Genomic DNA, 24,684 nt, shown 5'->3' on the forward strand with positions numbered 1-24,684 from the left:
CTGTTGTTGGCACATGCGTACGCGGTTCTAATTCGTTCTAACACCGAAGCTAGCTTTAAGCTTGCGCGGGGTGCGTCTTGCATTATGAACATGCCCTAAGTTACTACGTATTTCGAAATTAGTATATGTGGCGTATCTATGGACTAAGCATTATATGGCTGATCTCGCTCGCAGGGGTTCCGGGACTCCGTTCGAAACGACAATGTAAGAATCCTGACTGAATCCAATTTGACATGTTCGCGGTTGAGTTATGAAAATTTATTATTTGATTGTCTGCTTGGAAGCGAATGTTTTTCTTGTAAAATAACTGCTTGTAATTACTGTGACTAACTACCCAACATATGTAAGAAAGATTGATGCCCTTCTTTCAAGTCATTATCACTTCTCTCATGACGCTTGGTATTTTTGTAACATTGATTGGATTGTCTTCTTTCCTGTGTTATTAAAATAAAACGTTTGACGTATATAAAGGAGAGGGTTATTTAGAGCAACTTGATTAAATACTGTACAAGATAAACTTTGTATCACTTTGACTGTTTCCCTTTTGCTGTAAGTTGATACTTTAGTTATACTGTTTTTCTTGAGAAGGGTACCAGGCACAGGGATGTGGCCAAATTACTCTTGAGGAAACGAGCCAAGGGTGTGATGTGTCCACTAGGTAACATCGCCTCATGGCTGACATGCATTATACCTCTATGTCCCGTGACCTGTCCACCGAATCCGTCTCTACTCTTCGAATATCTGAGGTATATTTTTTAATATTATAACAAAATTGTATGTAATTTGTGTTTTGAGAGTGGACTTTTTACTATTATCATCTGTTGCATGCTACTAAAGTATGGACCTTTGGATTGTCGTGAGAAGTCTTTTCCTAGTGACAGTAGCTCACCAAGTGGACCTTTACTATCTGGGGAGCTGAGCCATGAAAAACCCCACAGAGACAAAAAGGATCACAGGGATAGGTCAAAGGCATACAGAAAATATTCAGAATTAACTCCACCTGCAGTACATAGCTGTTACGACAATTATGGGTTTGTTTATAAAGTTAACAATGCTTGTCATTTTCTGAGATTTCTTTGCAGAGACTAACAAGCTTTTCTTGGTAATGAGGTGCAGGACGATTCTGGTATTTTTATGCTAATTCTGTTTTACAGAAGTTCAGTGGCGTGTAAATCAAATTCACTACCTGGTAGGTGTAACAGCAATTCACCCGCAACGAATTCCACAGTTGCAACAAATATACAAGCGGAGGATTTGGCAATGCAGCTAACACTCTTGGATCTTGGGGCATTCAGATCCATCAGACCCGAGGAATTGTCTAGTTGTTCCTGGAATAAAAAGAATAAGCTCTTAGTAGCGCCAAATGTTGTGTGCTTCACCAGAAGATTCAATCATGTTAGTTTAGAGTTCAAAATCAGTAACTAGCTGGCAATCAGACTTTAAGTTTTAACGTCATGTTATATTCCAGGTAAGTTTTTGGACAGTTCAAGAAATTCTTAATGCTCCAACGGCAAAACAACGGGCAGAGATTCTAGCACACTTTATACGTATCGCTAAGAAGCTCTATGACTTGAATAATCTTCACTCACTGTTTGCTGTAATATCTGGTATGCAGAGTGCTTCGATATACAGGTAAAAATTTGAGACTACATTTCCTTAAGTCATACTTATTCTATTACTAAAAAAAATTATGCATCCTTTGCCGTTACTTGGAATTATTTTAGGCTTAACAAGACGTGGTCATGTTTATCAAGAAAGGACAAGGCTTCTTTTGACAAGCTGGCCGAGGTGTTCAGTGACAAAAACAATTGGATGAATTTACGAGAGCACATGGACTCTTTGAAGCTGCCCTGCATTCCCTACCTGGGCTTATTCCTCACTGACCTTGTATACATCGACATGGCTCCCCCTGTTAATAAGGTAAAATAAATAAAGTTTCACTTTTTATGATTATCCTTATCACATGAATCATTGACTTCAGAATAATGACAATCACCAAAGGACCTTAAAGATGAATAGCGTTCTCACTAGAGTAGCAATGTTCCAAACAAGCGAGTATCCCGGTATAGTTCCTCTGCCGGATGTTCAGCGATATCTGAACAGTGTACGATATATTGAAGAACTTCAGAAGTTCCTCGAGGATGATCATTTTAAGTAAGTATCAATATACATTAGACACATGAATTTAATGATAATGTACAATTTTGCTTTTATCTGTGCAGATTGTCCATGAAATTGGAACCAAACTCTCCAGTAGCATCTTCGAGTAGCAGCAAGGAATCCGTTGGCGACGTCGCTTCTGGTGTAGCAGCACTGTCGTTGTCTCCAGCCAGAGGATGTGCGGGATCCTTAAGGCTGCATGCAGCATCTGCAGCCAACAAATTCGTGCCAAGTCATCGAAAGTGCAGAAGTCTCGGTACAAAGTGAGTGTTAAATCTCATAATTGCACTTTTCCAGATATTTCTCGTTTGATCTTTGTTCCGGGCGTAGGCTCATTATGCAAACCTATGGGATCTTTGGGGTCCAACTCATCATTCCTTAACAATTAGAACTCTCTTCATAATTGATTTGTCAGGTTTCGTAGCACAAGCCTTCCACGCAACTTCCATAAACAAGGAGGCAGAATTGGATCTAGCTTGGCAGCGACTGGGTGAGTCCCAGGGCCGTGCGTAGGATCGTATATTGTGATGATTGCTGCGTTGAATTCAGTTATGAATTCTCATCGTTTCTCAATTGTTTTGTTATATTATCATTATTATATTTGTTATTTTATTATGTCATGACTCTGTTTGCGCACCTAAAAAATTACCAGCCGCGGTAATTGCATGGAAATATCATTTTTTTTCTCTATTGGCTCTTTCTTCTTTCTTTGTTTATGCACATCTTCCTTGCAGCCTGCCATTCTTAATTTAAATACTAATTTGACTTCACATTCCTACGTTTTTTACTTTCTACTTAATGCAAGTGACATAGCGATTATGCGGATATTCAGAGTCACTGACATGAGAGAAAGTGCACTGAAAGTGCAGGAAGTGAAACGAGGAATTCTAAATAACCTAAAAATTTTAGTAACGCTTGTCTCATTTCTCTTTATTTTAGTTAAATAGTTAGTAATTAATTGATGATCCTGTCTTGGCATTTTTGTTCAATGCATCTTATTCCTTAGACGAACATAATCATTGTGCGGTATTATTTCGACCAGTTTCACCAGTGGATATATATATATGCTATAGAGCGAATGTTCTTGACCTTGAATATTTATATTCTGCTCGGTGAATAGGTCAAAAATAATTTTTGTTATAGATATAGAGACACCATTGCCAACAGCATGCACGAGTACGTTCCTTAGGACAAGTCTTCGAGCTGTACGAAAAGAGCCAATCAGACAATCCTGTAATAATGTTTCAGCATTTTTGGTAAGGCGAGCAATGCAGTTCCCCAGGAGTCAAGTCAGTTGACATTGCGTCATCTGCTTGACGATTCTGTTCTGGAGGAGCCACACTTGGCCCCTCAGATTGTCGACCTGGATGAAAACTCTCCAGGCTCTCCAGCAGATACCCTGGATGACGACTGCAGTTTGCTGTCCAGGACAAGTACCCTAACTATATCACCTTGTGAGCTCACTGAGGGAGCCCTGGAACCACGTTGCGGCTTACAAGGATCTTTAAGACGTAAGGTTATCCTCCGTGACGGTAGAAAACCAGCCGTTTCAACATGGCAGCGTTACTGGGTGCAACTTTGGGCCTCTTCCATCGTCTATTTCTCTTCCAAATGTTTCAAGGGGTAAGAAACATCACGCAAGTCAGTCGATACAGCCTCTCCTACTGCATCTTCCTTACATTACTAAATTCTCGTCTTTTTATTCCATTAGCAGCGACCGGTCAGACTTCAAACGTGAACCCTACAAAATGGTTTCCATCCTTGGCTGGATCGTCGAGCCACAGGACAATTCTTTGCATCCGGACACGTTTATCCTAACAGATCCAAACAAAGGTAAAAATTCTAATAATACAGTAGCCATACATTATAGCAAGTGTGATTCCCAATTGCGCGCTAACCCAATCGGACACAAATACCAATTTCTCCCTCCTGAGCGATATTCCATCAGTAATTCAACGATATTGTAAGTTATCTTTATCTGACGGAACCTTTTCAAACATTTAATGCTCATCACTAACCTACCCAGTCTCCGAAATTTGAACATTCCAACCTATCCTAAACTTACCTAACCAAACCTAACGTAAACTAATGTTAAATCACATACAATATACTATAATAAGACATCGTTCGTACCTAATTCTGTTCTATCTATTTAAAAGTGGATAGAATTTGCAGTAAAATGTCATTTGTGTCCAATTGATTTGTGCGGCAATGCCCCCCCCCCCCTTGCAACAAGCGAATCCATTAATTAACACTTTGCATTGGACAATTCTATCTAGGAAACGTTTACAAGTTTCGTGCTGGAAGTAACGAATTGGCTGAACAGTGGATAAAAGAATTGCGAGCGACTGTCAGAGGCGCAACTGATAGAAAACCAATACCTGCTAATCTAATGTCATTCGAATAAATGAAATCCGAATCCATAAGAAAAGAACAACTGAAGATCTAAGCAAGATAGGCGTTTGCTGTTAGCGCTGCCTGCCGTCTTCCTTGCACAAGAATCGAATATCATTGGAGAATTCTCCCGTATTTCCTGCACGTGCGTCACACATCTGTGCTCTCTAGTAGTGAAGTAATATTCTGTGTATAGAGTGACTCGCGAATCCTCTGCGTTTATTGGTGTTGTCACTTTTTTTTACACGCATCACAACAAACATACTATAGATCATCGTTTGAAGTAAGTCACAATTATATCTAATAACGATGATAATAATACCTCAATTATATTTTTCGTATAAGCTTTTGTGTACTATCGCTCATCCTTCAAAAACTTAGAGAATCCAGCGGCTAAAAGAATATATTATACATGATATTCTTTCTCAAAGGCTTCTCTCTATTGTGAATTTCACACTTTCTTTGTTCCTCATTTTTTTATTATCTTTTTTTTTTTTGTATGATACTCGTGGTAAGCATTTACATCGTATTTGGGCTGCGATTCAACTGATTGATCCATTTGTTTAAAATGGTTCTAGAATTTGAGAATATATTCTTTTTTATTTCTTTTTATGGTGTCACAATTGTTCATACGAAGAAAATTTGTTTGCGTTTAGCGTTGATCTGGCATCTCATCGTTAAAATTCGTGCAATAATCGTTAATGCTTAATTGTTTCTTTAATTCGTTCTTACAAAAGAGAAAAGCCCCATTCTTATAGACTGCTTAGAACGAAAAGTCGAAAGAAAACCAAATAAAATCTCTGTCAACTTGCTAACACAAAGTTGTTGTGCAGAATGGTCCCTGATTAGGATACGACGACACTTCCTATATTTATTTGTAACATAACTAACTTCCTGCCAGAATCTTACTGTCCACTAGTAGCCCTGTAACCCTATACACATCACTGATAATGAACTGAATAGTAAGGAGGTCGCCTTGAAAAAGAAATTCATGGTATTTTTTAATAACGATATTGTACAGACGACTGACTACGATGATGATGATGCTAATGATGATGGTAATGATGAACAATGATGACCGCGATTAAAGTACCTAGAATATATAATATAAATATAACGTTTATCACGTAGAGGAGGACTCGGGTTAACTATTAATTATATAAATTTTAATATACATATACTATAAGCTACAACTCGCAACGCAATACAGATAGCAGTGCTCGAAGGTTATTAAAAGCGTTATAATAATTATAATAATAATTAAGCCATTCGTCTCAATCTCATATCATTGGTAATGCTATTTAAAGATTTTGGCGGACAGTTAATGTCTTTGTATACACGAGCTACATATCTCTAATGGGGATGGGAGGGAACGAAGAAAGAGAAGGAAAAATAAGGGGTTTATTCAAAAATAAATATAAAAGGAAATGACGTCAGAAATGTTTGATTATACGCAATTACTTCAAAAATCGAGTCATTTGAGTCCTTAGGCTGTTGCTTGTCATTCGCTTCTTTTTATTTTCTCATTTACAACAGTTGTATTATACAGTCATTCAAATATTCTCATTGACTACTCTCCTCCCATCTAGTAATCATACGTTTTGGTATACTACGTGTTACAATAATGAAACACGTCGGGCACAATGTTGTATTCTATTTGATGAATGCACTTAACTACACCTTAGTACAGTTTGTAACATGCGAGCATTGTTCCTCATTATTGCAATGATCCATTAAATGATCACTCCATCACTGAATCCTTGTTCATTATGTCAATAACAGAGAGCATCTTGTATAACAGATTGATATCATCTCTATCCCTGGTGAATCTCATAGCGGAATCTCTCTAGTACAATGGCATTCTCTTTTAATATACTGTGAATAATTATTGTGAATAATCTTGAACAGCCATGGGGAGTAGCATGTGTCTCGATTACACGTTTATATAGTCTTTTACACTTTTAACTACTATTCAAAAATTCTCTTCTACACTCTTAAACTTTCATGTAGATTGGTACTAAAATGTTACTTTAATTCAGAGCTGATCATCTTTTGCATATTTTACTTTGTAATTTGTTTATTGATGCAAGGAACCTCGTCGTTGTTGTTGATTATATATATATATATATATCTTTTTAATTTTGTCTTTCTTATTTTCTTTTGGAAACTATTGTCTCATTCTAATTCATGTTAATGAGAACAAAGGACAATGAAAACAAAAAAGGTAAAAAACAGCAAAACAAAGACTGACCGACTGAGCGAGCGATCGTTTGACGATAAAAATTATTGTGAAATTAATGTAACGCGTGGATTGTTTACAGCAGTGTTAACGTTGCGCATCGGCAACAAACGACTGAAAGCTTCATTATCTCTAGAAATGTATATCGAGCATCTCATTGTAATTAATCAAAAAGCGACAAAGAAGTCGTGGCAACGATTTGGACGCACAAAAAAGTCAGTATGGAAAAAGTAACACAGATTGTATGAATGAGGAAGTAAATTGAATTGATGTTTTATGTTTGTATCACGGAAATGTATTTTTCTTTTCTCTCTCTCTCTCTCTCTCTCTCTCTCTCTCTTTCTCTCTCTCTCTCTCTCTCTGTCTCTCTCTCACTTTCTTTTTCTTTTGCAAGATTCTTCTTATCTTGCGCATCTCAAGATGGGTTATTTAGTACTTTTATGGTTTATCTAATGACTTTGTTTTTTCTTTCTATTTCTCTTTTTTTTTTTCGTTTTAACTCAATGTTAGAATTAAACGATGATCTTTGTATCGCATGGTCTCATTTCTTTCTTTTTCTAGTAGACATCACATTCTCATGTAATGCTCTCTGTCTCACTTTCTCGCTCTCTTACGCTCGTTTGTAATTAATGTAATATGTATTTGCACACAATACGGTCTGTCGTCCGTTATACATAATGTATGATGTATTTTAATGCAAACAACGCGAGACATTTGTATCTCTTTATTTTTGTATGCGAGGAGAACAAAACGTAGAATGAAGAGTCAGCTAAAAGCTCTGACACCTTCCGATTCTACATGTGTGAATACTTATCGTACGATTGAAGTGAGATGATCATGATTAATTAACAGATAAAATACACTCGATTAAGTCCTAATGTTAGTTAGTATCAAGTTATACGTACAAGTATGTATGTAATTAAGCCACAAGAAGACTATTTCTTTTAAATGTTTTATTTTTATTCTTTTTCTTTTATTCACTCTTTTTCGTACATTATCTTTTTCTCTTTCACTCGCCCGTTCCCACAAATTTCCATTCATCTCACTCTCCAATTTTATCGGACTCCCTCATCGTGTAGACGGATATATTTGTATGTTGTGTAATTATACGTAACATCGGAATACTGATATAATTTGTATTTATTGTCTGCAGTTGGCAGTTACATCTGCACTTCCACTACTTGATGCTTGCAAATATTTTTGTAGTAGAATTAGACGTAGTTATTGAATTTTATGATTATTGTGCTTAGAAGGGACAGCAGAGATTACCAATGTCCTCAATACTGATGCACATGTAATTGTTAGAGCATACGGAACGTTCCAGAATCAAGGTGCGGATCTGCTCATTGTCCAGTGAAAATTTAGTCTGCACCATGCTGTATAGATTCGTAGTGAAGTTCTGAGGGACATCAAGACTCTGAAAAGATAAGAAAACAAGAATGAAGATTCTGGATCAACGTCACCCGAGGATAGGAAATCAAAAAACAAATCCGCTAAGCTCTCGGGGGTGTTAGCAGCGTGCAATTTTTAAAGATAACGACGAAGTCCAATCCTTCTGTAATCCTGTCGTTAATTCCTGTCATAAATTCTAACTGCAATGACTTTTGGATTTGATTTTTTTGTGCTTAATGCTTCTTGGAGTCAGTTAGTCGTGCTATCGATAATTTTTCAATCTCAGTAACATTTAATTCTAGTAACAGGCTACTGATAGTGATTATTATTAAACACTAAGTTGTGTATCTTTCGTTCTGTCTTGGTAAATGACATTATAATTCTATTAGTGATTTTTGATGGATTATCGAAAGATTAATATTATACTGCTATAAGCCACGTATACGCGTGGTTACTCGAGCAAATTTGGACATTGCTTTTATTGATTTCTAAACGAATATTGTATCAAATTACCTGGAACTTCTGAATGAGCTTATTGTCAATGTCAAGGGCATCCGGAAACTCAAAGTCATCATAGGAACGTCCAGAATAGGTAGTAGACTGAGTATAACCACGGCCGAGTTCAAAGGTGATGAAATCTGGTCTCTCTGGAGAGAAAAAATATATAAATAAGTAACGGTTATTGTTCTTCCAATTAATTTCATAAGGGTTCGGATTTACCACACTCTGGCAAAGTTTGAATAAATTCCTGTCCAGGTTTTGAGTGCTCTTCAGCTAATAAAGAATTGCCCATTATTAGACAGAAAAATCCAATCACAATTGCAGCCGTGCAATGCATCTCTGCTCTCATTGTATTATTTTATTCTGAAAATTATTATATCAAGTTTAATCGAAGCACCGAAAATTTTAATTGAACAATTAAGGTTTTAGCTCGCACAAACAGATTCCTTTGAAACTTATCACAGTGATTCAGACCCACCTGACAAACGAGAGTAAAACGTAGAAGGTTCAATAGTGTAAGCAATGCACTTTGGTTCAGTTCGATGAGTCGATATCGAATGTGTCCTACTGTGATTGTGTCGGCTGCTTTTAATCCCGGTATCATGGTACGTGATTGATCGCAGATCTTCATAAATGCGCAAAGCCACCGTTTAGCAGGTAATGGTTAAATCCATTCTGTGATAATAGGAGGCTCTTCAACAAAAAGAAAAGAAGAATACAGTAAAAAACGTATAGAAGTATAAAATCCACGGATAAAATATACAACTTACGTATTATTGCTCCAACTTATATAATTTTTCTTTCTTTGATCTTTCAGACACATTTTATAGATCATTAATTATTTTTCTTCTCGCATTATAGATCCCACATTACGCTCTCCAGTGATCCACACTGTTCAGGAGTATTGCCGTGATTCATCCTCTGCTCGCTCACGTGTTTGCTAATAATTAAAAGAACCCTTCACGAAATAGGATAAAATTAATCCCAAGTGAATTTACATTATACTCACTGAATCTCGGATGTATGTCTGTTGCTGCAGAATGCCAAGAACCCAGGGACCTATGCGCCGCAGAATAATTAAAGCGCGTCCCTGAATAACCAGAATGACCTAAATAAATCAGTGGAGAAGATCGTGCATGTGTGTTGTAATATAATAACAAACCTCAGCTGAAGGGATGTTTCCACGGGGTCAGAGGGATGGCGGCTCATGACGTACAGTATCCTTTGGGTAGCTCTGTTTTAATCCTTAACGAGTGTATGAGATATCGTGGGTAACTTCTCCTAGCTGGGGAGCATTCATCTCTCTCTATGTAAATTTGACAGCGTGGCTTCCATCCTCACCTGGATATCCCTTGTATTTTCACCATGTGAAAATATAAATTTTCTGGATTAACTTATACAAGTCACAAAATTCGAGTATTTAAAAAAACAGTTTTAATCGTAGATTCTTTAAAGTCTTTAATGATATTATATGATTTCTTTGTCAGATGGGCATATTGTATAGTTCTTGTAAACTCTTATTTTTGGCCGTTTTCATATTTTAGTTGACGATTTTATAAAGATAAATTGCTAAGATGTTTATCGTACAAGAAAATATTAAAGCCCTTGTTGCAGCTATTTAAAACTTGTTTTACGGCGATGTACTTTGTACAATCGTTCACTGAAGAGGTAAAGAAACTGGACATCTTATGGGATATGATGTAACGGTAGCATGGGTGTCTTGCACACCCACAGATCGATTTTACCAGTTGAAATGGTATGTATGGATATACATATATTCTATATATCATATTGTACAGTACAAAATACACAGCATGTCTAGTCTAATTATATTTAATCAGCGGTGCTATTATTCAATTCCATGTATAAAGTGCATATCAACACATTCGAATAGTTTCCCGGGTTTTCCAAAAGATGGCGCCATATGCATTATCCAAGAGGCGTTGGTCGAGTGGCAAATTTTCGAACTACATCCATCATGAGATTCTAAATTGCTGTATAGCTGCCTACAAGTATACTCGCGCTATTATTGCATGCTGTTAATAGTCGACCGAAGTTATAGAGATTACAGGAAGATGACGTTGCAATAGATATCCGTGGCGCGTGACAAAGTATCAACATACGTAAATAATATTGTTGGTAACTTTAAATGTTTCGAGGAAGGTGAAGAAGATGGTGCTACATAAAATTCCGCGAATGCTTCCACGCTCTACTTCGTTCAGAATGGCGACAGAATCGATGAACCAGTTGTATGTTCCTTGGAATTGCACTGTAGTCAACTAAAGTATCGAAAAGGCCTAAATTGTCAGCATAACTGTTATGGATATCAAGTACAAACTATTTGTTGTTCTACTTTATAATCTACAAATCTATGCACGGTATTTCGTATACATTAACACCGTACGAGAGTCACGAGAAGGACTCGTTTATTTCAAACCAAGTGTAATATACTCTATGCCTATGCAGGAAGCATGTGAGCTCTATGTTATCTATCTATCTATGAATCTATCAATATAACCAGAGACCGAGATTGTTTTATCTCTTTTCATTGCACAGGAATCTCAAGTTCTGTCCCAATTGATGTGCCACTGGGTACTGACAGGGTATGGCTATCCTCGTACGAGGTCGTAGCCCAATCGAAGTTCCGCGGCTGCCAGTAAGACTCAGGACGGTTACTATAGGAACCCATTGCAAACACTTCTATTAAAGATCCCGCGGCACTCGAGGTTTGCAGGCAACCGGTCAGGAAGTAAGGTAGCTAGGCAGGTAGACTTCTAAGTAGTAGCGAGGCATGTAGGTATACGCAGAGTTGCCCTCTGAAATGGAATGACATGCATATATGTAAGAATCACATATTCTCATACAGCTATAATAACGTATACTGTACATACAGTAAAGAATATAGTGAAAAGTTGATAAGAGTGAATAAAAATCGAAGGATCTTTGCTCTATAGTATTGTGTTACTGTAAATGTAATAGAAATATAATGTACACGAATGTGAAGCAAATGTGAAAATCCTTAGAACCAATAAGTTAGGAAACTAATGAATTTCTTTAAGCAAATGGATATTTATCTAGTCATTTATATTCCGATGACACTTTCAATGAATGATTGTCTGCGATATGAATGACCAACATTATATCCCTTAAGTACTGCAGAGTCATGATTCAAATGGGACATTTCACAATTCTAATATTTTTTATTTTCCTCTCTCCGTGCCTTTTTAAACGATGTCATTCAAGCTTTTTATTTTTTATTTTTTTTTTACAGCTCCATCTTGTTCTCCACTACGGACACGATATCTTGTCTCCCACGCACCCTGCACACGCAAACTTCACTTCACCCCTGGCACACTTGTACTCAGGTACTATCTATGTATATCTAGGTACAGCCTTTGTATATGTATGTTCCCTCCCCCTTTCATGGACTTGCTATAGTATCTGCTGTGAGGACAGAAGGTACCATTGCGAAGCGTTACTGATTCTCGCTACGACTGTACGTAACATGGCATTAACTCATTTCTTGCAAACGTTAGTAACCCGTTGAAAAATATTATTCCATTTGGTTCAAGGTAATAGAGAAAATATTTATGTTTCAGACTTTTCAGTAAAAAATGTTCTGAATCGAGAACTCAGAATCGATTTTATCAATGTCACACTGAAGCCACTGTGGACGAATTTCCGGTCACGCTATCACAATCAGCTCCTGAGTTTCTTTCAAGTTTTTCATTTACATAAGGCTCTTATGTACCACGTCTATAGTACATAGAGTACAGATCAGATGGCCACGTACGATTGGGCATAGTACAAATGAGTGCAACTTCAGTCGGACTGATTTCCCCGTGGGTCACTTGACTTCCTGAAGTATCCGGGAGTCTACGGGACCCTTCACCTGCACAAGAGTTTCACTCTCGGTTTGGCTACTGTGGGCTGCATCCCTTATTTTCATGGGGGCTGACGCAGCCCATCGAGACCATTTTTATGGGGTAGTAAACCCAGCGAGGAACCATGAGAATTTGCGGTGCGACTAACCGGTAGGAACAAACAAATTGGTGAAGTATTCAGTATGTCAAATGAACCTGAGATGATTTAATGGTGCAACGTACCAACTTAAAAGTACTAATATTTACTATGAAATCGTAATCTTTCTTGTTTCATAGTTCTTACCATGTCCTGAAGTGGCAAACATCATGGAGTGGCATACCCATCTACCGATCTACCTACCACTCTTGGCTGGGAATGTGTATGGGGTAGAACTTAAGGGTGTAGACAGTAGAGTAGCTTACAAAGGACAATGCGGCGCATATGCTGAGCGTATCATAGTCGAGCAACAAGCGCGTTTATTCCCTTGGCACCCCTGGCACACTATACCGAAGAGAGAGGGTGAGAGAGAAAGAGAGAGAGAGAGAGAGAGAGAGAGAGAGAGAGAGAGAGAGAGACAGAAAAGAGGAGAGAACACAACACGCACGCCCATCTCATCCATCGGCGCCCATGGGGCCATGGGGCATGCATATCCCTTATTCATAATCCTCGTTCAATGCGTTTCGACGCTTTTAAGATTTTAGATCCGTCGTGCGTATCGGGCAGACTTATATCATACACTTATGTCGTTTGGCATAGGATGATCCTTTGTAGCAGTAAAAGATGCTGATAAAGTACTCTCGCTGATGTAACAGATAAGAATTACTCCATTAGTGAGTATAGAGAAAATCTTACAGAAACTTTCTATGCAATTACTGTAGTTACTAGAAAGAGATCAGGTATCTTGGCAGGTAGAAGAAGGGGTAGATTCAGTTCGTACTACCCCTTTAAAAAGTTGATTCTCTCTCAATTCTATTTCAGAACCAATCGATCAGAAATTGGAGAGGACCTGGGTGTGCTTCCACCGTACGATTTAATTCGATATGAAGATAATTACTCGTGAATTCACATGCTTATTGAATTCATCAAGTAAGGTAGAATTTTAATGTGTTGGCACATACATGGCTAGTATAATTAAATTATTTAAACATTTTTTAAAAATTTTATAGAGATTACGTCACGGTGCGGTTTCTACTTGGACCACGACACTTATGGTTATTATAGTATTTCATGGAAATGAATGGGAAATGATAAAAATGGGACTGGCATACTTTTCCCATGGCGCACAGACATTGGGCATAAATTCTAATATCCCTGTTTCAAGTGTGATTTTATACGCACTTTGTGCCTTCTTTTACAGTACTTGGAAAGGAAGGATCGCGAGTGGGCGAGACCCCCCGCGAAGCGCCGAGTCGTAAATATTATGAGGGTCGATATATTCGCCTGGGATTTTCGTATCCCTCAGGGAATCAAGGCCGATTCCGCGCCTACGTCCTGCTACCATCCCGACCTACGTGTACAACTTTCCTACACGTAAGCAGCAGCTACTTTACCACGGGTAGTGTGCGATTACATATGGTCTTGTACATGGGTCAGATGCGAAACACGTGTAGCCTGATGGAAGAAAATAATACGGGTCTTAGCATAAAAGCCATGATAAAATTTTGTAATTTTATTTTTTTAAGTTTTTTTTTTCAACTGCATAGTGAATGATAAAAAATTTGAAAAACGCTATGAATGTATTTGTTCGGCATTTATGAAAATTTTTATCAATCATGGATATATGGAAGAAATTCTCCATGGTGTTTCCCTAAGGCATGTGTGACTTATGATTAAATACAAATGATGGTAATACATACAAACAAGGGCAAACGAGTATTTGAGCGGGATAGAATAGTCTGAATTGTACTGGTTGGCTAGAAGGGGGTTCTTACCCTATGGGGTTCCATGGGACCCCTACCGATCTATGAGCTCTGATCTCATCCGGGACATCCCATGGGTTCATCCCAGCCTGACAAAAGAGCATCTGTGCCATCCTAAGTCCTCTTCAGGTCCAACCTGTTCGCAACTATGTTGGCCTGCGCGCAGCATGAATTCATTATCCGAGTAATGTAAACATATTGCCAATACAGAGACCACCACTGGAGCTTCACTATAGAGATCCGTTCATTCATACTATTCTGTACTAATATGTACTCCTAGTATCACGTGATATAAAGTTACTACCGTGACTTTTATTCATTCTGACATTATACACTATCAAGTATCATATGATACTACACTATTATTGTGCGCTTCAGTGACTTCGAGCTGATGCCAGTGTCTTGCTGAACTCGACGTTCTGTAACAGAATGATACAATATACCGAGAATCATTATACTTCTACAATATAAAATATAAGGGGTGAAATATTTGAAAAAAGACTCGTTAGCACCCCTCCGGATCCAGTTTAGCAATTAGAATACAATATACGCCTTATCACGTGAGAGTTTGAAACTCATCGATCTCGGTCGATAATGTAAAAATTACAGGGCCGTCTCATAATACAAAAGTATGGGCAATAGCCATTAAGTAATTATTTCGGTTTTCTAACTATTGAAATATTTCAAAAACCTTATTGCTACGCGAACTGTCAGTTTGCGCTTATGGGAATCGGTCATAGTCACATGTCATTTTTTGAAGAGGCCACACTGCCCTGTCGGCCACTTGCGGCCAACTTCTGCTGGTGCGTTTCTACTGACTAACCCTGTATATTCGAGATGCTTGAACGGCGCATAGATGACATTCAACGCATATCAGGAAATGCATTTACCTAAAGTAAGTTGAGGAAAGTTGATAGTTTCTATGAAAGGTGAAAAGTACGTTACTCGCTTGTGATGTCATAATTCAACATGGCCGGTCTGGGTCCGGAGGAGCATGTTAAAAAATATCACGTTTTTCTTTTAAGTACCTATCATAAAAGTATATGTAGAGAGTATACATAGTATAGATATATACACTGTTAATGCAGGTATTGGTATTCCAGGTGTACGAGGTAGAGGATTTGGCAACGCGAAGGTCAAGCAGAAGAAGAATTCGAAGCATGTAATAAAAATGGAAAATTATGATAGCCAGAAAAAAGAGTGAAGAGTAGTTCAAGACTGGTCGGAACAGGAGAAGAAGAAACTTTTGAATGTCAAGTGTCGTGAATGTGAATGTCGTTGTAGAGGTTTAGTTTAGGTTGATATCAGCAAGAAAGAAAAAGAAGATGAAAGGAAAAGAAAGAAGCAAGAGAGTAAATAGGATAGGCAAGAGTGGGAGAACGTGCCAGAGGGAAAGGCAGAGAGAAAGGGAGTTGCGTGCTCCTCCATTTTGTCTTAACGCGGTGTGTGCGGTTGCTAGGCAACAGCCCTTACGCTCCGCTCATTTATAATTCAGCAGCCAATGCGGACCACGCGGCCTCGTACCCTCGGCAACTCGTTCGGCTTCGCTCTCAAACGGTGGAACACACTGTTCCTTCCTCCCACGTCAGCCAACCAGCCAGTCTACTACTCAGCCAGCCACCCTACCGGCCTGCCTGGCTGGCTGGCTGCTAAGCACGCACATATGTACATAGGTGCGTGAGTTACTCTCGTATCCACCCTCTGGCAGCAGACATGCGAACTATCCTTCCCTCCAAGGATCGGATTCGCTCACTTTACTCTCAAACGCTGGAACATACTGTTTATTGCTCGGTGAGCTGTCTGTGAGGTTTCGAGAAATCCTACGAATTTCCTCGATGACTCGTCTGCTGTTGTACCTATATCACTGACGTCACGTAACATTTCAATGAAGAATCCCTTTACTCGAAGACGCTCCACGAGTTGAGTAAATAGAAAAATAATTATTAAAAATAAACACGAAATGCGGATGACTGAGATGAACCACGACGTCAGTGTTGACGCTTAAGGGATTTAAATTTTGACCTACAATAAAGTGGCTTCTTAAAAATACATTGATCACGTGGCTCAACTGCGGTATACTAACTCCAAAAAATATGAGTATTTGTTATCACTCATTGCCTTATTCGTGAACTAATGTCATTTATTTTCTCAGTGAAATGTAACAGCAGATCCAAAAAAAAGATTCGAAGAGGTACAAGGAGAACTACGAACGCTTTCAGAGCGAGAAAGAGGGTGGTCGGTGTATGAGAAGAGCAGGAGAGACGGAGATACTGAAAGAGAGCAGACGCGGTCAATTTCCTCGGTGCGTAGGAAGGAGTTTAATCCGAGCGTCAACAGAGGCATTACCGCGCATTGGACCCCTTCTCTCTAACAATCTCTACCACTCTCTCACTCGCTCTCCTTGCCTCGGCGACTCTTTGCTCTCCTCCCGTTCTCTCGTGATGGTCCCGGCATGGCACGTCCCTTCAGCATGTCCTACCAACCCTCCCCTCAACCCCGTCGAAAGCCCCACCGTTGCTGCCTCGAGCTCGGCCGGCAGTACCATCAGCCCCGTGAGCGAAGCGAGGAGTTGGCGTCCCCAGCTCACTCGACTCATGACGTATTCATGGTTCATTATCATAGCGAATCATGGCCCATCAGCTTTTGATTGTCCGCCAGCGTTGTTAGTCCTAACTAATGCGACTGCAGTGACCACCATAGGCGGATAGTAGTAACGTCCTTCTCCTACCTATATATCGTAATCCTCAGTATCTCTCGTTTATCCTGCTCTCACATTTGTATGTACTTTTATCGAAAATCCTTTAAGCAGGTATTACAGGAGAATTGTCGACGTCAAGAATGCTGCCTAAATAGGAATGAGAAATGTAAGTTAACAGAGGACCGAAATTTTTATGCATTTTTTGAGTTATAAATTCGTGTCATTTGAAACATCACAAAGAAATTCATATCTAGTCTGATTGTCCTTCTTTTAATATTACGTCCATAGACTATGACGATACGTGATGGCTATTGTCGAGGACAAAGGAAATTCTGACTAGTCGTTTTTAGATGGACATATTGCATAGGGATATTTTACCTTTGGACGTAGAGTGTAAAGTGACTACCTAGATAGCTATTTTTGATAAATATACGAAAACGTATGTTTGGATCTTTGTGTCTGGGGTATTTGACGCATAGAGGTGTCAAACTAGTTACGGAGATGATGTAATCTTGTTGGAACCATGTGAAACGACCTTTCACTATAATTAACGTAAACTATTCGTGGAATCACTTGGACAAAACATTCTCTACCGTTACGAATTAAATAATAACTTTATTTGTACGGAGAGTAAGCGATCAATCATTACCAATTGTATTCATCAATTCTGTATAGATGTTATCGATACTTCAGTAAGATCTATATGAGTTGTGTTATACAGCCAATCTGTAAGTAAGAACTGTTGTTGTAATAACCAAACACAAGGATAGCATTTTTAATAAGTCACACGTGACTTGTAAAGTCATTGAAACATGAGAAAAATATACTTTGTGTCATACCATGTTCGTGGATAATTGGTAATATGAATTTTATACAGGACCAGCTGGTGATATCATTGCTGCCAACCTGTAAAAAAAATTCATCCTAGACTAAATATATTTCATAAAAGTAACAGATGTACAATACCTATGCTTTGGAGCTTTTGTAACTTTAAATTACTAGAATAACAAACGTTTCAATTGCGTCTGATCCTATTATATTATTAGCTAATAATATACTAATTTACAATGACGAATTTCACATTCAAATTTTTCCGATGTTCTGATCCGTGAGAGTGACTATCCTAATCCGAAGTACGGACACTCGTCTTGTGGGAACTAACAGTCAGTGTGACAGTCGGTCGATGAGGGTTGCTATTGAGAATGAATGTAATTGCTCTAAAGTACTTTAAAAAGTATTTCAGCATTACGCTGTCCTCTTGAACCTCGCGTTGACACCAAAGGGATTGAGTGGAGAATAGGCAGTACGAGGTTAGGACAGTGTTAAAGTGCAGACATAAGAAAAAGGGATACGTGTCACACGACGTAACACGTAGGTATAGTTTTAACCGAAGCAAATCAATATTACAAAAAGAAAGAACCTGATGTATCGCCAGATTTCCCTGTAAAAGAAACAAGTTAAACCATATACACGTAAAGTAGAGTCAAGTAATAGCACACGATACGGATCTTTATAAAATATACGTTTTTTAGGTTAGAGTGAAATTCATTTAGTGACTACGAAGAAGCGGATAGTATACGAAGAGACTAGTAGCAGCAAAGGTAGGTAAGTACTTTAGGTAGATAGATAGTCAGGTAGCGAGGCAGGCAAGCAGGCAAGCAGGCAGTCTGCGGTGGCAGGTGACGGCATGTTGTGAGCTGCATAATGAATAATGCCAAAGTCGAACCACAAGCCGTTCCCTGTCCTTCCGGCGGGCTGACTGGATGACAATCAGTCTAGGAAAAAGCGCTGATTGTCTTTACGGCATTGTGGATCATGTCAGTGTGCATACTCATTTCAGTTCCAATTCCTATACGCGATATCTATAATGCAACTAGGCGTAATTTCCTCAGAATTAAAATTGAACAATACTGTCTCCTCTGTAGGATATAAAATACTTATAAATATATGACTGTAGCACTTTCAGCACCTATAGGGTAATTTGAACGGAAAATTACTCGAATTGATTCTAGGAAAATATGAATGGACGGTTATGGTCACAGGGTTGTTACAAGCGTTGTGAAATGGATAAATTGCGTAGTCTCGAGCAGCGAGCCACGCCCCAGCCCCTAGTCAGATTAAAAGGGTAATAATCAAATACGGTACGCTTTATTCCCTCGCATCCCTCGTAATTCCACGGAAAATATATTCCGGCCGGAGCTACTCTCCTTCCCTCTCTCTCTGTCTCTCTCTTTACTCTCATTCTCGTGTTCTGATCTCTCGCTCGCTCGTTTCCTGGAACCATTCTCTCTGTCTCTCTCAATCTCACTTACTCCTGTAAGGACCTCACCGACAAACTCAGGCTGTTAAATGTAATCTGGCGTAGTGTTTGTTACTTCTTACTCTTCCGCGCAGCATTCACAGAGAGAGTGCTGGTCCCATCGGCATAGGCCCGCCAGAGAGAACAAGGGGTTAACCTCGTTCATTATTCACTACTTCATTATATATGAATAAATTTTCGAGTAATGCCGAGATAAAGCAGCCAAGTTTTCGGAGGGCTCCGTTACTCTACCCCTCTTCTCTGTATCTCCTGTATACCCTCTCACAGCCTCTTTCCACGTATACACCATCATCGCCACTCTGGCTGCCCTTCTGAATATTTAGGGGATGTCACGCAATATCGTTATATGCTCGTCTAGCATGGCACTGATGCTCCTTCAGGATATTCCTAATTAAATTTTTACCTGGAAAATAGACGAAATATACATAACCTTAAATATCATGGGGAATCCGATAGTCCAGATATGCATAAAACTTTTTTTTTCAAACTACTATATAAAATAGCATTAAGCAGTTTATAGGGAATGGAAGCTGATGCTTAGTGGCAAAGTGGACTAAAGTAGTGGAATAAAGTAGAGCGTGGGGTAATATATGCTGCTATATACGCTACGACGAGAAATCCTGCCGAGGATAAGCGGGTAATGGAAACGGAGCGTGGAAATAAATCCGTTTCCGATACCCTTTGTAATTTGAGATGATCGGCTTGGTCCTGGTCAGGATCCGCTTCCTGTCACAGATGTCAGCGGAGTGTCTATCACGAGATCGGACCAGGATCCCGAGGGTAAAAGTCAGAGGGGCGAAGAGGACTGTGGCCGGGAGGGGGGGGGGTCGGGGGGTTGGATGAAAAGAAGGCGAGAGGCAATAGAGAAAAAGGAAGGGAGAGAATTTATTCCCTAGAAAAGATTTAAAAAAAGTACTAGAGATGGAGAGGGTAGAAATAAGAAAAAACAATGAGCCAAGCACAAAGCCCACTAATGGACGTCCACCTTCTGGAAAAAAATAGCTGAGGCTGGTACAACCCCAGTTCAAACTGGTACCGATATGTTATTCGATCAGATACAGTTCAGGAAGAAGAAGATCAAGAAGGCAGTGGTGAGTACGTACTAGTTGCCAGATAATAGTTGATGGTAGTTAACGGTAGCTAGTAGGCAGTAGGTAATTTGAAAGGATGAAGTAAAGGAGAAAGATTTTTTCAAATTATAAGAATGAGAGAACCGCGCATGGGTCCACGGTGGGGGTTGCTGTGGGAGATCATTATCCTTCAATGGGATAAAGGTGGGAGAAGCAAGGTTGAAACCTTAAGGAAAAGCCCTGTAACGGTATGTCTACCGATAAGACATTAATAATTAACGTCAACCCGCCTCGACAAAAGTCCATTGTCATGGATTGTTTGCGTCTCTGCAGCGAAGCCAAGAGAAGCTAAACGGGGTGAAGCGAAGCCGAGCCAAGGTTTGCCTCCCTTCAGGAGCTCTCGACACCGCGAATATATCCTGAAGGCCTCCGGCCCTCTAGCCCTTCTACTCTCCAGACCTGTAAACCACCCTTGCCAGGCTCATCAAGCTAACCACCCACTTCACCGCGGCCTATTCTGCATTATCAGAAAATCCAGCAGCGAGCACACGAGTTTCGCAGGTTTCAAATCAATTATTCAGAACTGCCAGTGCATTCTATGAAGTGTAAATCATCGATGGTTCAAAGGTATGAAATTATTGGCAAACTACAATGTGAAGATCAACAATAATAGAGCCATGGCGTATTGTGCCAGTATATACATAGTACTACTGCTGAATTCAGAGAATCAGAAATAAAATGAAAAAAGAACTTTTACAGATCCTCCGCCATGACGAAAGCTATGCGTAGCATATGCTGTACTCCTCTATCTATTGCTATATGGTATCATGAAAGGGAACTAGTTCTAGGGAATTTCAGGGAACGATTTACGTTATTTCGGCAGAGCTAATGCGATAGCCAAGGGGACTGAGACCGGTCAATAGGAATCTGCGGTGTTTGCGGACGGGAATCAAAGCGGGGCACTTAGCCGTGTGGACAGACGACAGCCGGCGAAGAGAAGAGAAAGAAGAGTAGCAGCTAGTGGTAGTGGGCAGTGGGTAGACAGCCAGACATGGAAGCAGGCAGGCAGGACGGTGTGAGTATCCCAGGGTCGGTCCGCGTCTCCTCTCCTTTCGGTAATGGTAGAGGTGAGTAGTGGTGGTCGTCGTCCTGCTAGAATAGAAAGAGGCTTGATAGGCGGGGACAGGAGTGCACTGTTGCTTTACGCACACAACGTACATATACGTACTTGGGATAGAAGAAGAAAGCAACGTCGAGATTCTGAAGAAGGTTGGAGTAGCAGCTCGCCTCAAGTCCAAAGTAGCGACAGTGCTGTATATGGCCGGACCAGGTAGTAGTGGGTTCTCAAGATGGTAGTGGTTCAGTCGAATGGGTAGCTGATACCTATACTGAGGTTGCTGATACTTTACCTTGAGGTTGGTGGGTGGTATCTCGGAAGTGAAGAAAGACCATGACTGTCAGAACCAACCGCCGAACCGTCCAGGACCTTGCTCCCCCTTCTAATGTCACGTCACTACCTAGAAAAGAAACGCGTTAATCTTTTAACAGTATTGGCTACCCCTTCGCTATTCCCAGGAGCGAGTTAACGTCCAGTCAACCAGCGACCCATACAGTCAGCCTGCCAGCCAGCCACCAGGAGGCTAACCGCTGCTACCGTGGTCGCTACTTCAATTGTCCAACGCTCTGAGGTTTGTACATGGACATTTGAAGAGTTCTATCTTGGCTATAGTTTCTGTGGTACCTATTATCTATGGTTATTGTACAGTCTGGACGGATGGTTGGAGTGGATGGGAAAGTATAAAAGAACTGACGAGGAAGAAGAAGAAAAGAGAAGCGGACGGAAACAGAGAGAAAAGTGGTACCAGGAAGAATAGAAATGGGAACAGGGGAGCTATGGGGGAAGAAGGAGAATGAGGTAACACGCGTTAGAAACTTTAAGAACTCTTGTAACACGTAAGAGGTCAAAAGTTCAATAGAGAACAAACGGGGAATATAAAATGAAATATTTTTATAAAGATATTAATTTCGATGACCGATGATTGCTTTTCCGACGTTGGCTGCCACTGCTTGACGCTCCGAGGATTTATTCATACGTCAGCCCTCGCCATGCGTGCAATGCGCTTACGCTGTGCACTGTCGAAAAACGATGGGATAAAAAAATGCATCCAGCATAAATCTTTTGGGGGATGCAAGTCAGGAATTAATACATTAGAATTATTTATATGCAATCTTTCTTTAATCCATATGCCGACTGTTGTCTGTTTCTTATTTTTTGTTCATTTGACAAATCCTACGTTAATTAAAAAAAGTCGAAAATGAGCCCAATTTCTAATGCTATAGATGGTTTTCTTAATTATTTTCTAACAACCGGAAGTTCATATTATTATATTATATGTCAATCCGAACTAGAGTAATAAGTACTTAGCGAACCCAGACTGTATTGTCTTTGTAAAGTAACATGAAGCAAAAAAAAAAAAAACCGTAGAAAAAAATTCAAATTAAAATAGAAAAGACCGCTACACGAAAGATAATAAAAAAGAGAGGCATTATCGGTACAAAAAAAGAAAAATCATAATATTAATTCAAAAATCCTTCCGGGCCGATGCCGAAGGGAGAAAATCCCAGAGTCGAAGCACTACAGTAATAGGGATTAGTGCTCAGTGCCGAAGGGGATGGTAAAGGGTAGGTGAAACGAGAGGGAGGGGTAGGTAATATCGAAAAGCGATAATGAGATAAAAAGCGGTAGGAACGGGTAGAACAGACGGGAGAGGTGCTTTTATATAATGCGGAGATTATCAACCTGCTCGGCCCCAATTCAACGTGGGCTGGGAGAGCGAGAGAGGCAGAGCTATAGAAAAAGAAACGTGAGCGAGGAAGTAAGAAAGAGAAAAAGAGAGAAAACGATTGACTGAGCAAGCTTGCGAAAGGGAGAACGAGGCATAGTCACGTGCAATATATACACACATATATAAACTACCTATATGCGGAGAGAGAATGCGAGTAGGCAGGGGTTAGGGGTTGCTGTTTCAACCCCAAGTTGGGGTAGCGAAACTGGCAGGCATGCAAGCAAGCACGCACACGGCGCGTCCCCACGGGACAAGGCCGCTCTTTATGCTCGATATAATACCGCTCTCAAAACATACACACTTGGTACTACACATTAAATGCGTGTGAGGGAGTTGCGTATATCATCCATATACATTTTTCGTCGATGGGTCACGTGTGCGTTACTGTCCGCAGATACGTACCTAGAATCTGCTAGGTAAAACACATGTGCTCGTACCTCATCAATGCCTGCACCAGCCACCTCTTATATGAATTTCAATACCTTTTTATACTATAGGTTGGCACTTGCTGTATTGGTATCGGCCATTATGTTTGTTCCAGTCATATTTATCAAGGAAAAATTCACCCTGCCGATAAGGAATACTCGATTTCTTATAGACGAACGGCCATAACGTAGGTCTACTTCTGCTGGATGGTTTGATATTGAACATATATCATTTTACTGCCCTCAGCTTTGCATACCCGCTTATTTTGTTCTTTATTGTTACTAATTGTAAGGCAATATCATCCAGGTCGTAGTATAGCAGCTGGAGGTACGTTAGCTTGTATGTACACACGTACGCACTTAACCTATAACTGCATAGTAACATATCCCTAGAAACGTTATGATACTTTGTAAAGGGTTCTATGCATATTTCTAGTATTTACGTATATGTATATGGCTGATATCTGAAAATGTTGGAGTATTATATACGCATTGTAATCAGAACGTACGTATTGAATTGTATAGTATTCTAGTTTTATATACAACAAAGAGTTTAGAAATGGGAATTAGATTTAACCGTCAAATGATCTACTACTTTAGAATAGGTGTAAGAGTGAAGGTAGTAAAAGTCAGAATAAAGAAAGTCGATGAAATAGAGGAGGACAGTTTGTGTATCGCTAGGTGTGTGGAGAAGGGCAGAAACGGCAAGATATATATAGTAAGGAGAGACGCTACTTAGGTGAAAGCTCTCGCTACTTAGTAATCCCGTAAGCTGGAGTTTACAAGGAATATTTAAGTCGCCGCTAAGCCAGGATTATACCTAAGGAAGGCCTTGATTAGCTAAGACAAGCTGTTT

The 24,684-nt window shown here is 39.6% G+C and overlaps 2 protein-coding genes and 1 long non-coding RNA gene across 19 annotated transcripts; 2 read left to right on the forward strand and 1 right to left on the reverse strand.

The window, feature by feature from the left end:
• Positions 1 to 71: 71 nt before the first annotated feature.
• On the forward strand, positions 72 to 7,742 carry LOC107271239 (ras-specific guanine nucleotide-releasing factor RalGPS2). 15 transcript variants are annotated; one of them, XM_025088492.1, is made up of 13 exons: positions 74 to 204; positions 589 to 746; positions 838 to 1,031; positions 1,155 to 1,395; positions 1,469 to 1,632; positions 1,725 to 1,920; positions 1,982 to 2,154; positions 2,223 to 2,423; positions 2,576 to 2,650; positions 3,304 to 3,336; positions 3,409 to 3,783; positions 3,872 to 3,993; positions 4,440 to 7,742. In XM_025088492.1, exons 2-13 carry the CDS (start codon positions 672 to 674, stop codon positions 4,565 to 4,567), a joined length of 1,977 nt encoding a protein of 658 aa, XP_024944260.1. In that variant the 5' UTR covers positions 74 to 204; positions 589 to 671; the 3' UTR covers positions 4,568 to 7,742. The 15 variants fall into 15 exon arrangements, with proteins under 15 accessions (XP_015602466.1, XP_024944260.1, XP_024944262.1 ...); XM_025088494.1 differs by having other exon boundaries at positions 185 to 204; positions 586 to 746; XM_015746972.2 differs by lacking the exon at positions 74 to 204 and adding an exon at positions 213 to 343.
• On the reverse strand, positions 7,131 to 9,769 carry LOC107271245. 2 transcript variants are annotated; one of them, XM_015746988.2, is made up of 6 exons: positions 9,696 to 9,769; positions 9,457 to 9,626; positions 9,165 to 9,379; positions 8,906 to 9,049; positions 8,699 to 8,832; positions 7,131 to 8,210 (listed from the first exon to the last, which is right to left on the reverse strand). In XM_015746988.2, exons 4-6 carry the CDS (start codon positions 9,033 to 9,035, stop codon positions 8,040 to 8,042), a joined length of 435 nt encoding a protein of 144 aa, XP_015602474.1. In that variant the 5' UTR covers positions 9,036 to 9,049; positions 9,165 to 9,379; positions 9,457 to 9,626; positions 9,696 to 9,769; the 3' UTR covers positions 7,131 to 8,039. The 2 variants fall into 2 exon arrangements, with proteins under 2 accessions (XP_015602474.1, XP_024944273.1); XM_025088505.1 differs by having other exon boundaries at positions 9,457 to 9,644; positions 9,696 to 9,759.
• Positions 9,770 to 9,903: 134 nt separating this feature from the next.
• Positions 9,904 to 15,034, forward strand: LOC112494886. 2 transcript variants are annotated; one of them, XR_003060817.1, is made up of 3 exons: positions 9,904 to 12,720; positions 12,847 to 13,636; positions 13,717 to 15,034. It is a non-coding gene; the product is annotated as an uncharacterized LOC112494886 (long non-coding RNA). The 2 variants fall into 2 exon arrangements; XR_003060818.1 differs by having other exon boundaries at positions 9,904 to 11,159; positions 11,243 to 13,636.
• Positions 15,035 to 24,684: the final 9,650 nt, after the last annotated feature.

The sequence above is a fragment of the Cephus cinctus genome, unplaced genomic scaffold (genome assembly GCF_000341935.2).
Source record: "Cephus cinctus unplaced genomic scaffold, Ccin1 Ccin1_scaffold0929, whole genome shotgun sequence".
Lineage (NCBI taxonomy): Eukaryota > Metazoa > Arthropoda > Insecta > Hymenoptera > Cephidae > Cephus > Cephus cinctus.